The sequence below is a fragment of the Dermacentor albipictus genome, chromosome 6 (genome assembly GCF_038994185.2).
Source record: "Dermacentor albipictus isolate Rhodes 1998 colony chromosome 6, USDA_Dalb.pri_finalv2, whole genome shotgun sequence".
NCBI lineage: Eukaryota > Metazoa > Arthropoda > Arachnida > Ixodida > Ixodidae > Dermacentor > Dermacentor albipictus.
This window is the reverse complement of record NC_091826.1, coordinates 10,210,244-10,222,619: the sequence shown is the minus strand read 5'-3', so window position 1 is coordinate 10,222,619 and position 12,376 is coordinate 10,210,244. Positions and strand designations below refer to the sequence as shown.

Here is a 12,376-nt window from a genome sequence, read left to right as displayed (position 1 = left end):
TGTGCAGATATTCAGCGTTTTCTCAGATTTCGTGCTCCATAAGATTTTGTGACCGAGTATAAGTATTAGCTTTTTGTTAATCAAAGCACACCACCTGCCCCGTTTGTAAGGGTATCGCGAGAGAGGCGCCAGGTGTTTAATCGAAGACGAGCAGGCGTTAGCGCAAAACAGCCCTTTTGACGACGCCAGCCGATCACGCAAAGATGTCTGAGAAGTATGAGGAAAGAACAAAGCTGTACTTAAGGATTGTCACATCGTTACAGACATCCATGCAGATGCAAATTACCTATGCGGTATCGACCATCGAAAAAAATGTTCCTGATCTCGCACATGCACACTCACTCACTCACTCACTCACTCACTCACTCACTCACTCACTCACTCACTCACTCACTCACTCACTCACTCACTCACTCACTCACTCACTCACTCACTCACTCACTCACTCACTCACTCACTCACTCACTCACTCACTCACTCACTCACTCACTCACTCACTCACTCACTCACTCACTCACTCACTCACTCACTCACTCACTCACTCACTCACTCACTCACTCTCACTCACTCACTCACTCACTCACTCACTCACTCTCACTCACTCACTCACTCACTCACTCACTCACTCACTCACTCACTCACTCACTCACTCTCACTCACTCACTCACTCACTCACTCACTCACTCACTCACTCACTCACTCAAACACACATACACAGAAACACACACACACGCACGTACGCAACGGCCTCTTCCCCTGCTCTTCAAGTGTCCCTGCGCAGTGATGTCACAACAGCCTTCACAGCAGACGGTAAAGGGAGGGAATAACATGCCTTGAGGGCAGTGGAAACTTAGGACCACATCTGCGCTGCGGCCCAGTGGATCTCCATGCAATTTGCGTGGAAAGCATTAAACTTAGACACTTTCCTCCAGCTTACCTCCTATGGCTCAGATTAAGTGATTTGCGTAAGAAAGCATTAAACTTACACACCTTATTAACTGTACTCCGACTCCCACCTCCAGCTTACATCATATAGCTCAAATTAATGCATATCGTTCGCTTCTGAAACGTGTTTTCTGCATAAGAAGTTGGAGGCACAACGGGCAAACTCTAAATGCATGACAAAAATTAATCTAACGATGCTGAAAAGGCCCAGAAAGTTTAGCACGCTGTAGAGCACTTTCTCAGCTTTACTGAGCCCGTTGCTACATCCGCTTCGCTCAATTTGGGGTGTGTGCCCTCCACCTGACCAGGCTTTCCAATTAACCGTGTTTTTGTACAGAGCGGTGGTGCGAAACCACTGCATGATTAACACAAGCAAAGAGAGCAGAGAAACAGATGGGGGGGGGGGGGGGGACGGGAATAAAGGAGGAGGGGGCGCGTCATTGAGATCAATGCAAACAAGCCGCTCATGCAGCGCTTCCACCTTTTGTCCGTCCACTCTTCGAGAGACCTGCTTTTCTATCCACTTTAGTCCGTGTTTTTCGCGATATTATGCAGCGTTCGGATGGTGTTTGCGTCCTGCCGCGTCCAACCTGCGCATTAATTATGTTCGCTGCTCATCGAGGAACGCGTGCTAGTCTTAAAATGGTGCTGGAAACGTGGTAGCTAGAGTATGCTTGATTGAATCACCCAAAAAAGAAAGAAAGGAGGGGAAAAATTCGCACTTCCACCTGAGAGGCGAAGCACCGATTGCGATAGCAAATTAGTAGATAGCGGTACGAAGTAAGGATAGTAGTTTTATCTGCCGTATAAACCTATAAAAATTCGCTTACAAACTAAATTAACAATGATAGAATATGTAAGCGTGGCTCAACACGGAAGCAGATAGAAACGAACACACAGAGAGAGCGCTGTCTTTGTGTGTCTGCTTCTTTCTGCGTCCTTGCTCTGTCGCGCTTACCCATTCTATCATGGATTCAAACCAATTAACCTGTCAATGTGCTTTACCTAAACTAACCAGCACGGTATCAGGCGCGCACAGGTAAACATGAACACGTTTGTCTCGATGAGCGCGAAAACTCGCTGTGGAATTTCTGGAGTGAGGAATCGCGGCAGCAGTCGCGAGCCAGTCGACCTCCGTGCATCTGTCGCTTCAGCACGAACGCAATGTCGAATGCATAGCGCATACGAAGCTACCGGCATTACGCGCACTCTGCAAACATCGCAGATTGCTTTGAAGATGAGCCCCGCGCAGGCGCGCACTTTGGCCAATTCGCAGGTCGGTTTCAAGACACACAAGCGCCGGCAACGCGACCCTTTGTATACGGCGTCTGCGGTTAGCGTTGCCAACGCCGCAAAATACGGTTGGCTCCACTTTGCACGGAGCGGCGGGCGAGGAGGACATCGAGGCACCGTATCAGCCGCCGGAGAAGAACGAGTCCCCTCCCTCGTCTCACTCCCCTGCCTCACGCGCCACAGGAGAAGGCACGCATCCGGGCCGCGTCCCTCGCTCGCGCACGCAAGATTGAACCGCGTTCGCCGGCTCACGCTCACACGCTTCCACTCATATGGAACATCACGGCGACGGCAGAAATCCATCTGGGGGTCCATATAATTGCTATCTCAATAAAATGAAGCTGTCAAGGAGAGGTCAGGCTTTATTGTTGCGGTTTTGTGCATCATTTCGAGAACTCAGCGAAATGTTAGTGTAAAGCTTCTTGAGAGTTTAGGAAAGAGCGCTGTGAAATTTGTTGAGATAATGCTACTGTGTTTAGGTGGGCGAGAGGCACTTGGGGCGCAGCGTGTGGCAACGACTGCCTATGACACAAAATGCGTATTATTTGTCGCTTTGAAATCAAGCGGTTTTCATGCGGGATCTGGGAGGTTATGACACTCAGAAGAACCTATATGAAATGTGGCGATCATACGCGTAGTATAAATGCTTATGTTCATTTCTTTACTAAGTCGCAAGACAGCCCTGCTCGAAATATGAAAAAGATGTGCCTTCTTTCTCTTTACTCTCCAGATCGCTCTGTGCTTTATGGCAGTTAATTGGTCGTGTATGTGTTTGACCTTCTTACATGTCTTTTTTCTCTCTCTCTCACCCATGAATAGTTTTGTCGGGAAACTTGCCGCGAGGCCATATGTACAAAAAACAAACACAACAGCACCGAATTGTTACGGCACATGGTAATGACTTGGGGGGGGGGGGGAAAGAATGCACGAAAAAAAAGGGAATCGCCACAAGAACATATACATTTTCAGTTCTGTAAGTGTTCATGAGAAGGGAAGTCCATGAAAGCGCACATCACGCGGAAAACCAGGCTATCTCCACATCGAGGTTTGCATTTTGAATGAAAGAGGCATCGATAAGCGGAGGTCGCCCCTTTTCGGTAGCACTTCAACAAGACGCTTCTATAAGTTTATCATTTATAAAGTGTTGTCTTGCTCTGCCACACTTGTATGCCGTCACCCATCTCATTTTCCAAATTACGCTTGCTAAAAAATATGCCATAGGCATATATATATATAAAGAACGAGATGAAAGGGGTTAACCGAGGGGTCCGATTTTGTATCAGTCATATCATAAGAAGCCAACAAACAAAGAAATTAAGGACAACACAGCGCAAATCACTCGTGCTTACTAATTGGAATAAATATGTCATAAACTAATCGAAATAAAAGTGGATGGGAAAGTGGCGCCGTGGGAGCTCAAGTGGTAAAGCATTGAGCGCGTAATGAGAAGACGTGAGATCGTGCCCCACATGCGGCAAGTTTTTTCATCCACTATCATTTCCATTAGGTTTTGATTTGTTTAATTCAATTAGTCAGTACAAGTAATGTCCCCTGCGTTGTCCTTGCTGTCTTTGGTTGTTGGTTTCATAGGTTTAACATTATATATATATATATATACACACACATAAAACCATCCTAGGACCTTCGATCGATAAGACTATGGCGAACATAACAAATGCGTAGATGGACGTACGCATGCACTTAAAGTTTAGTCCGCTTTCTCAATAAATCCGCATCACCTAGGCCACCAGGACAAGCTTTACACATATTTCGACGTTGATGTCGTAGGTTAATTTATTAAGAGCAATCAAATTCAAAGATCCTTTCAAATCGCGTTGACTTCGCTCTAAAGAGTGCCATAGGTTGGTTGACAAGTGTTTGCGCGACATCGCTTTTCGCAGCTACTGCAAGAAAGGTCAAATCGAGTGCATTGGCCGGCCGTGCCCCCTGGAGCTGATGACTTGCAACCAGAGCGGCTGGTCGGACTGGTACAGCATGACGACACCTGAATTTCAGGTAGTAGCCCAGCATCTACGTCCAAATTTATGATTAAACGCAACATACAATGATTATGATTCCACTGTCACAACGTATCGTGTATTTGAGCCGGTATGTACAACTAAAGCGAGGAATGTGTAAACTCGAAGTTATAGCCAGAGTATGAACACAGAGAACGCCAGGTTTCCCATATGTGTTCAATTGAGTTCTTGCTTTGTGATAGATCTTTTTTTTATTCATCGAATCCCCAACCTTTATTTTATTCAGCCAGTTGCTCACCAAAGCATAGAGATCGAAGCAAATCTGGCGGGATGTAGAAATATCGTACCATTTAAGGTTTCAGACATGCTGGCCCATATCGCTAAGGAAGTAGCAAAGTAAACTATAGCTGACGAGGACGGTAAGGAGCATAATTAAGTGATTTATGAAATGTTCTTGCATTATTATCATCACTGCTAAATTTTAGTTCTAATGTTTACATTTTTATCGCATTGACGTTTTTCTTTGAGAGCGCTTTGCTTGCGTCTGTCTCACCGTCTCCATGTTCCTAGGTAATCCCTTGGTTCAACTGTGCGAAAAGTGGCACCAATATTGTTACAGAGTGTACCTAATGGTTATGACTGTGGGGCTTTGGAATTTTATGGTTTTATTAAACTTTTCTGGAGGTCTATTTATTGGCTGAGATGCTGACTGATAGTGTCACTCCAAGCCAAAAACAAACAAACAAGAAATTCACCGACGATTATAGCTGTATACGTGTTTTTATTTATTTATTTATTATTATTATTATTATTTTTTTTGCTGGCGCAGACAATCCGTCTCGTGCGGCATGTTGAAAAGGGAGCGAAGTGTGAAGCGACTGCTTCGCTAATTGGGAGATCGCGAGAGGAACGCGTGGGTGACGCGTGGGCGTGATTCACAGCAGCCGCCGCAGACAACCTCCGCTCATGCAGCGCTTTGTTTCCATACAGACGAAGCGCACGACTCTGGCGTCATCTCGTAGCCGTCGTCGCCGCAAAGCCCCTGGTGTGCGGCACTACGCTTTTCACCTCACGGTTTCTCCATACCCACCTCCTCCGCTTTCCTCCTCGCTCTCTCTTCACCTCACCGCCTTTGTCATCCGCCGCTGCGCTGCGCGTTCACTCTCATCTGTCGCTCTGCTCGTTCGCTCGGTTACAAGTTAGGACGCTGATGCTGACGCTCGCCGCATGAGCGGGCGCCTTAGGGTTGCGCTCTGAAGAATGCTCTGAGAACGCTCTGTAGTGGTAAACAAAGTGTCTTGCCTGCGGTGGATTCGCAGCGCGGCAACGATTTCGAGATCCTGCTGGCACACGCCGACCGCTGCCCGGTGGACAACATGGCAGAGGTGGAGTGCCGCACCATCGACGGTCACGTGCCGTGGAACGAGACCGGGGAGCCGATGCTGTGCTCGGTTGCGACCGGGCTGCGCTGCCTCAAGGAAGACCAGTACGACGGGTCCTGCTCCGACTACGAGATGCGGGTCTACTGCCAGTGCGGTGAGCATCCTACCTGTGTTATAACAGCCGATTAAGAGACAATAAAGGAATGTGCATCATACCAACCGTGACTAGCGCTTCGGAGTTCTGCACCACTGGGCTTTCCTGTACTGTATATTTATCCGACTCTTAGCGTAAGCAATGTAAAGTCACGTGGTGCTCCGACATCACAAGCAAGCGCTGTACTCGCCGGGGTGCGTCAGTAGCTGTTATGTTCTACTGTTGAGGACGAGGTCGCGGGTTTTATTCCCGGCTTAGGCGGCCACACTTCAATGGGGGCGGAAGTCAAAAACGATTTTTCGCCGTCCTTTAGGTACATGCTAAAACCTCCGGTGAGTAAAAGTGATCGGCTGTCTTCCACTACGGCGTCTCTGATGAACCCAGTAGTGATTCAGGGCGTCAAACTGCGTGATATAAATATGGGCTAGCCTGGTACAGGTATTCAGAAATGTGATCTGGGAACACAACATTAAGATGGGAGAAAGAAAGTTAAACGCGGAACTGACGCAGAACTTCGACTCGTCTTTATTACGCTAAGAATTACATCACACGCAGAAACACGATCGCCATTTGGATATATGACATTTAATTATCCCCATGGTTGTACGCCTCAAACAGTGGCAAGCTTCCCTGAGGCAGTTCATTTTGGTTCGTGCACTGATAACAAGCATTTTTTTTTTGTACAGTCAGCTTGTCGTCAGTGATTACTATTTGTTTTATACCTTACTTTACGGTGTGCTTGCACTGTAGTGTACCTTCGCCAAACCCGCATGAGCATCACGTATTCCTTCCTTTACTTTTGCGTCCCCTTTCGGAATTCAGAAGACTGCGAGAAGACACCAATGTCCTTCTTGAGGGCAACTGGAATGTGTGAACACCTTCGACTCAGTGGTGCTGTCCGCACTCTTGCGCGATTTTACCGCGTCTTTCCTTCCTTATCTCCCACCGCATTCTCTCTCTCGCTCTCACATTTTTATCGCCTTGCCCTAGCGTTAGGTAGCCAACAGGGCACTTGTCTGATACTCATTTCCTCCATCTGATCCTTGTCTGATCCCTGTCTCTTCAATTGACTTTCCCCTTTTATCTCCCTCCTCGGAATCCTTTGTTAATTGATTACGAAATAGCACATGCAGACTAAACCTTCGTGTACACGCACACACAACATATATATATATATATAAATAGATAGATAGATAGATAGATAGATAGATAGATAGATAGATAGATAGATAGATAGATAGATAGATAGATAGATAGATAGATAGATAGATAGATAGATAGATAGATAGATAGATAGATAGATAGATAGATAGATAGATAGATAGATAGATAGATAGATAGATAGATAGATAGATAGATAGATAGATAGATAGATAGATAGATAGATAGATAGATAGATAGATAGATAGTGCAGAAGACAGATCATCGCGTTCTTTCCTTTGAGAACGCCACAATGTAAGCAACTTCCTAACTTCCTTCGACCACGAAAATGAAACAGCCGTTGTCTTATAATTTCTCGTGAAACTTCAAAGCGTATGCGCCAGCCTTTCTGAGGCACCCTATTCCTGTTTATAACCTTTATACTAGAGTGTGCTACTCCATCTGTCAGCCCCATTGTTGATCTTGGATTGAATTCTAGAGTTTCTCTTGAATTTGTATCACCAATTTTTCTTTCTTTCTCTCTCTTTTTAGCCGAAGAAACGACACCAGCACCTTTCATACCGACGACTGTGACACGTGAGTACTTTCTCTTGCTGATAGGTAAAAAATGAATAAATAGAGGAGCACTATGCGAGAGCCGCGGCTGTCATTGTGGTGCTTAGAACCACAATTCATGTCCATGGTATTGTATGGCGGATTTACTTCTTCACATGATGACAACGATGATCGTCGACAGCGCGATAGCCTTATGGCACGTACAAACTTAATGAGGTAGGCCAAGAATAGCTCGTTTCGCAATATCTCATGGCTTGATATGCTTTAGTGCGAAAGCACCACTAGCCTACCAACCTGGATTTCGCCTCTGTCTGTTTGAAGCCTCTTCATACAGCCCCACGCGCTACCCTCTTCTTCTGTGCCTACAGAACGGCCGGCTCCGCCTTTGTTTTCCGTGAACGACGCTTGCGCGCGGCGCTGCGCGTGACGTCATGATAAGCTACGGCTCTCCATATAAAACCTGCACGCGTGCTATGCCACTTACTCATTGCTCTCTTACCCCTCGCCTTGTGCGCAACGACGCGCGCGTGTGTATGTGTGAAAATAAACCCGGAAAGTGAATGGGGATCGTAGTCGTAAATGTCCAAAGAAAAGATTCGTCGCCCCAAGCGCCGAGAACAACGATCTCGGCCGCAGAGTCAGCGGGAGTCGATCGAGGTAGTTGTGGCTAAGTGATTGCGACAGCAGCAACAAAGAAGACAATTCATGGCGTTGAAACGAGCCGACGAAACTGCCGAAGAGCGGCAGAAGCAACTGGAGAACGACAGACTGCACAAGCGTGTCAAGCGTGCTGCCGAAACTGATGAACAGCGACAAGCCAGACTAGCTGCGGACGTTCCATGCCTGCATTCGAGAGAAAATATGCGTGCGCACGATATTGCGTAGTAGGCAAGGCCAAACAGTCTACAAATTGTTTTGTTTCTATTCCGAACTGGTAACTTTTGAACGCCCATATTGCCAAATATTGAACGTCTCACACAATCATTCACATATATACAGAAGGCTCAACTTGCGCTTCGTCAATGATTGCATGTGGAATGTTGTTTCGAGCAACACGTCAGCATATGGCGTTGTGTAAGGATCCCCAGATGTAGATCGTGATGCACGCAGGGATGGACACAATGCGAAAAGAAAGAAAGGATTCGTGCGCAACAAGTCTAGCACATCATAACTACAATGTCCAACAGCAAATTTCTTGAATGGGCACATAGTGCAATGTTGCTCAATCAGTTCGCGGAAATCTGCTGTTGTGCTTAGTACGGGAAAACAAGAAGCAAGGCAATGAACAGGGTGGGATCAACGAAGCGCCGTAGACGGGGGTGAAGCTTAGGAAACGCGAGCAGCGCAGGATCACATGTCGAAGAGAAAATTCCCACAGGAGATGAAACAAATTCTTTTTCTGGTCTTCGCGAGAAGCTCCCGCCCGTTTTCTGAAGAGACGATGTCAGCATAGGTAAGATTACTAGGAAGGAGTGGAAGAAAGCAGGAATAAAAATGCTGAACCTTCATCTGGGTTTTCGAGGTAGGATCAAGGTTATAAAGAAGCGCTGTAGTTTCCTATAGCCTACTTAGAGGAAAGAGGAAAAAAAGCAAATAACTGTAACGCCCCCTTGCAAAATTCTGTATCGGCGGCTTCACGCACTAGTCATAAAACTATGTTAGCTTTTGACGGAACAGCGCAGTGGTGGCGCGGCACTTTTGAGATCCTCTCTTCGTGCTTCCCTTGCTATGAGGGCGAATATATGCAGCCTAAAAAGGCGTTCCAGGGTAGACTGACGAAAGATAAAGTGGTGTCTGCGAGCAACGTTGATGAAAAAAAAAATGAAAAACGAGAAAACAAGCAGTAACACCGCAATAAGTGTTGTTTATTTTCTACAGGTGAAGTCAGCCACTATGGCAAGCAGCTCTTGTGGGTGCAGTTTACAGAACTAGCGCACCAAAAACAGAGAGGGGAAAAAAAACGAAAAAGGAAATTCCGGATATACCATCGGATAAATATAAAAACTGTCTCCATCGCACCTTATGCCGGAAGTTGGTTGAGAGAAACAAGTGTGAAGACGCGTAAGCACCGACAGAGTTACGGAGTGGCCAATAAAAGTCATCATTAAAGGGCGCAAAGAGAACGCATGCCGTGCGTGGCGGGTTCTGGAAGTCGCACGGCTTTATCAGCTGACAGATTTGTCACAACGGCGCAGGGAAGGTGCGACACTATTTCTCAACTCGTTGCAATGGCAGGCAAGAATCACCGATCGGCTGGCGCAGCCTTAAGCTTAGGCTCGAGGTGAACGTCGCTCTAACCCGGACGCTTACTAAAGAGTAAAAAATAAATGGGGTGACACAGAAACCACAGAAATAAGTCAGGTGTGATAAACTGAAAGCAGTACCATAGATAAATGGTGAGAAAGTAAAAATGCAGTTTCTGGAATCACTGCGTAAAGATCACCAGCGCTGAGGAGTGAAATATGCAAGGGTTGTTTTATGCGGTGTCTATTATATGCACTACGCGGCAAAAGCTTGTCCGCATTAGCCTGTGCTTTAGGCGCCTGAGACGAGAGCAGACATCACATGCGACACCTATCCTGCATGTCCCCCGAAGGTTGTATTTCGCTGTCTTTCTTTATCTCGCTTTGTTATCCTTCAATGAAGTTGCGGTGCTCCAGTTCCGTTGTATTGGCTCGGTGTGTTGGATGCGGCGTTTTGACTGTGAGAGAACACGAAATGGTTTCAACAAGAATTGAGCTTTAGGCATGTTGGGAGAGCCATAGTAGCGGAAGGGCTGGGACTGTTTGCTAAATTTAACAGTGAAATATTTGAAGAAAAAACATTTGGTAAATATATTTAGCGAAAAGGTAAACTAATGAGAGGGACTGTATAAAAGAAAACTCAGAGCGAAGAGGTTTTATAGATGCTCCGCATTATACCATGATGCTATTGGCTAATTTACGTACCATTGGTAGCATACTTTAGCGATCCTCTTTTTTAAAGCTTCCTATTTAGTTAGACTATATTTATTAGAACAGCCCACACCACTCGTTGTGGCTCTAGCCACGTACCCGTGAAAGAACATCAAGAGCTTCCAAGCTACAAACAGATCAGACAAACACGGTTTAGGTCTTGACGCATGCATGCCGAGTTCCGTTAAGCCCCTATTGAAATGCCTACTTCAGGATGGGGCTCCACACTTTTATTTAAATGGATATCTGTGCCGCAGGGCAATCTTCCTAAAAAATTGCGTCCAGTTAAGGAACAATATATAAGTTTGAGGGAATGTGATGGCGTCCTACAGATGCATTAAGCGTGAACAGAACGACAGGTCGGAAAGCCATATTGATTGACAGGTTAACCGGTCTGCTCTCATCAGGATAAAGCAGGAAAAATAAACCAGGGAACACACTGCGTGCACTTGATCCAAAGTGAATGGAGTGCTGGTAGCGTCTTTAGATAGACGTAAATACCTCTAAAAGTAACAAAATCCCAATAAAGAAAGGCGTCAGGCAGAAAGATACGATCTCTACAATGCTATTCACAGCGTGTTTACAGGAGGTATTCAGAGATCTGGATTGGGAAGGATTGGGGATGAGAGTTAATGGAGAATACCTTAGTAACTTGCGATTCGCTGATGATATTGCCTTGTTTAGTAACTCAGGGTACCAACTGCAATGCATGCTCACTGACCTGGAGAGGCAAAGCAGAAGAGTGGGTCTAAAAATTAATCTGCAGAAAACTAAAGTAATGTTTAACAGTCTCGGAAGAGAACAGCAATTTACGATAGGTAGCGAGGCACTCAAAGTGGTAAGGGAATACATCCACTTAGGGCAAGTAATGACCGCGGATCCGGATCATGAGACGGAAATAATCAGAAGAAAAAGAATGGGCTGGGTTGCGTTTGGCAGGCATTCTCAGATAATGAACAGTAGATTGCCATTATCCCTCAAGAGAAAAGTGTATAATAGCTGTGTCTTACCAGTACTCACCTACGGGGCAGAAACCTGGGGGCTTACGAAAAGAGTTCTACTTAAATTGAGGACGACGCAACGAGCTATGGAAAGAAGTATGATGGGTGTAACGTTAAGGGATAGGAAAAGAGCAGATTGGGGGAGGGAACAAGCGCGAGTTAATGACAACTTAGTTGATATCAAGAAAATGAAATGGGCATGGGTAGGACATGTAATGAGGAGGCAAGATAACCGACGGTCATTGAGGGTTACGGACTGGATTCCAAGGGAAGGGAAGCGTAGCAGGGGGTGGCAAAAAGGTAGGTGGGAGGATGAGATTAAGAGGTTTGCAAGGGTGACATGGCCACAATTAGTACATGACCGGGGTAGCTGGAGAAGTATGGGAGAGGCCTTTGCCCTGCAATGGGCATAACAAGGCTGATGATAATGATGATGATGATGAAATACCTCTCACGGAGTTATTCCCCGTTCCAGAGCTTTTGATCTCTCTGAACGGGTACGTTTACATTGTATAAAGAGAAAACGTCATTTGTTCGAGCCCGCGTGAACGCTAGTAAATGGAGTAACGATATGAGACAAGCGGTTATTCCTGAAAAATGAGTTGCGAGCACTTCTTCGTCGGTGCAGATGTGTGAGTTATACAGTAAACATTTTTGCACCTTTAAAGGTGTTGGTTTGTTCCATGGCTAACATCCTTGTCGTTACGGTCGCTAAAAATTTCTTTCTTTCTCTTCTTTTTTTTTTTTGAAGATGACAAATTCAAAGCACACTTGTGATGAGAGAAGCCGTATTTGAGAACTGAACATTGATTGTTACCGTCGGGTGCACACCGAGAGGGCTTGATAGGAGATTTTGTGATAGCGATAAATCAATTCTAGGGTGTCGCCTGTCGCAGCTATCATCACGTTTATTTGCCAAAAAGAAAAAAAATCTTCATTTGATCTTACCAGT

General features: G+C 45.8%; 1 protein-coding gene across 1 annotated transcript in view; it reads left to right on the top strand.

Annotated features, from left to right (window-relative positions):
* The window catches only part of LOC139061451 (SCO-spondin-like), a 195,330-nt gene that overhangs the window by 60,708 nt on the left and 122,246 nt on the right, over positions 1 to 12,376 (top strand). The window contains exons 27-29 of the mRNA XM_070541441.1: positions 4,140 to 4,254; positions 5,537 to 5,753; positions 7,446 to 7,490. Of these exons, the coding sequence (XP_070397542.1) occupies positions 4,140 to 4,254; positions 5,537 to 5,753; positions 7,446 to 7,490 (377 nt within the window). The remainder of the gene's footprint in view (positions 1 to 4,139; positions 4,255 to 5,536; positions 5,754 to 7,445; positions 7,491 to 12,376) is intronic.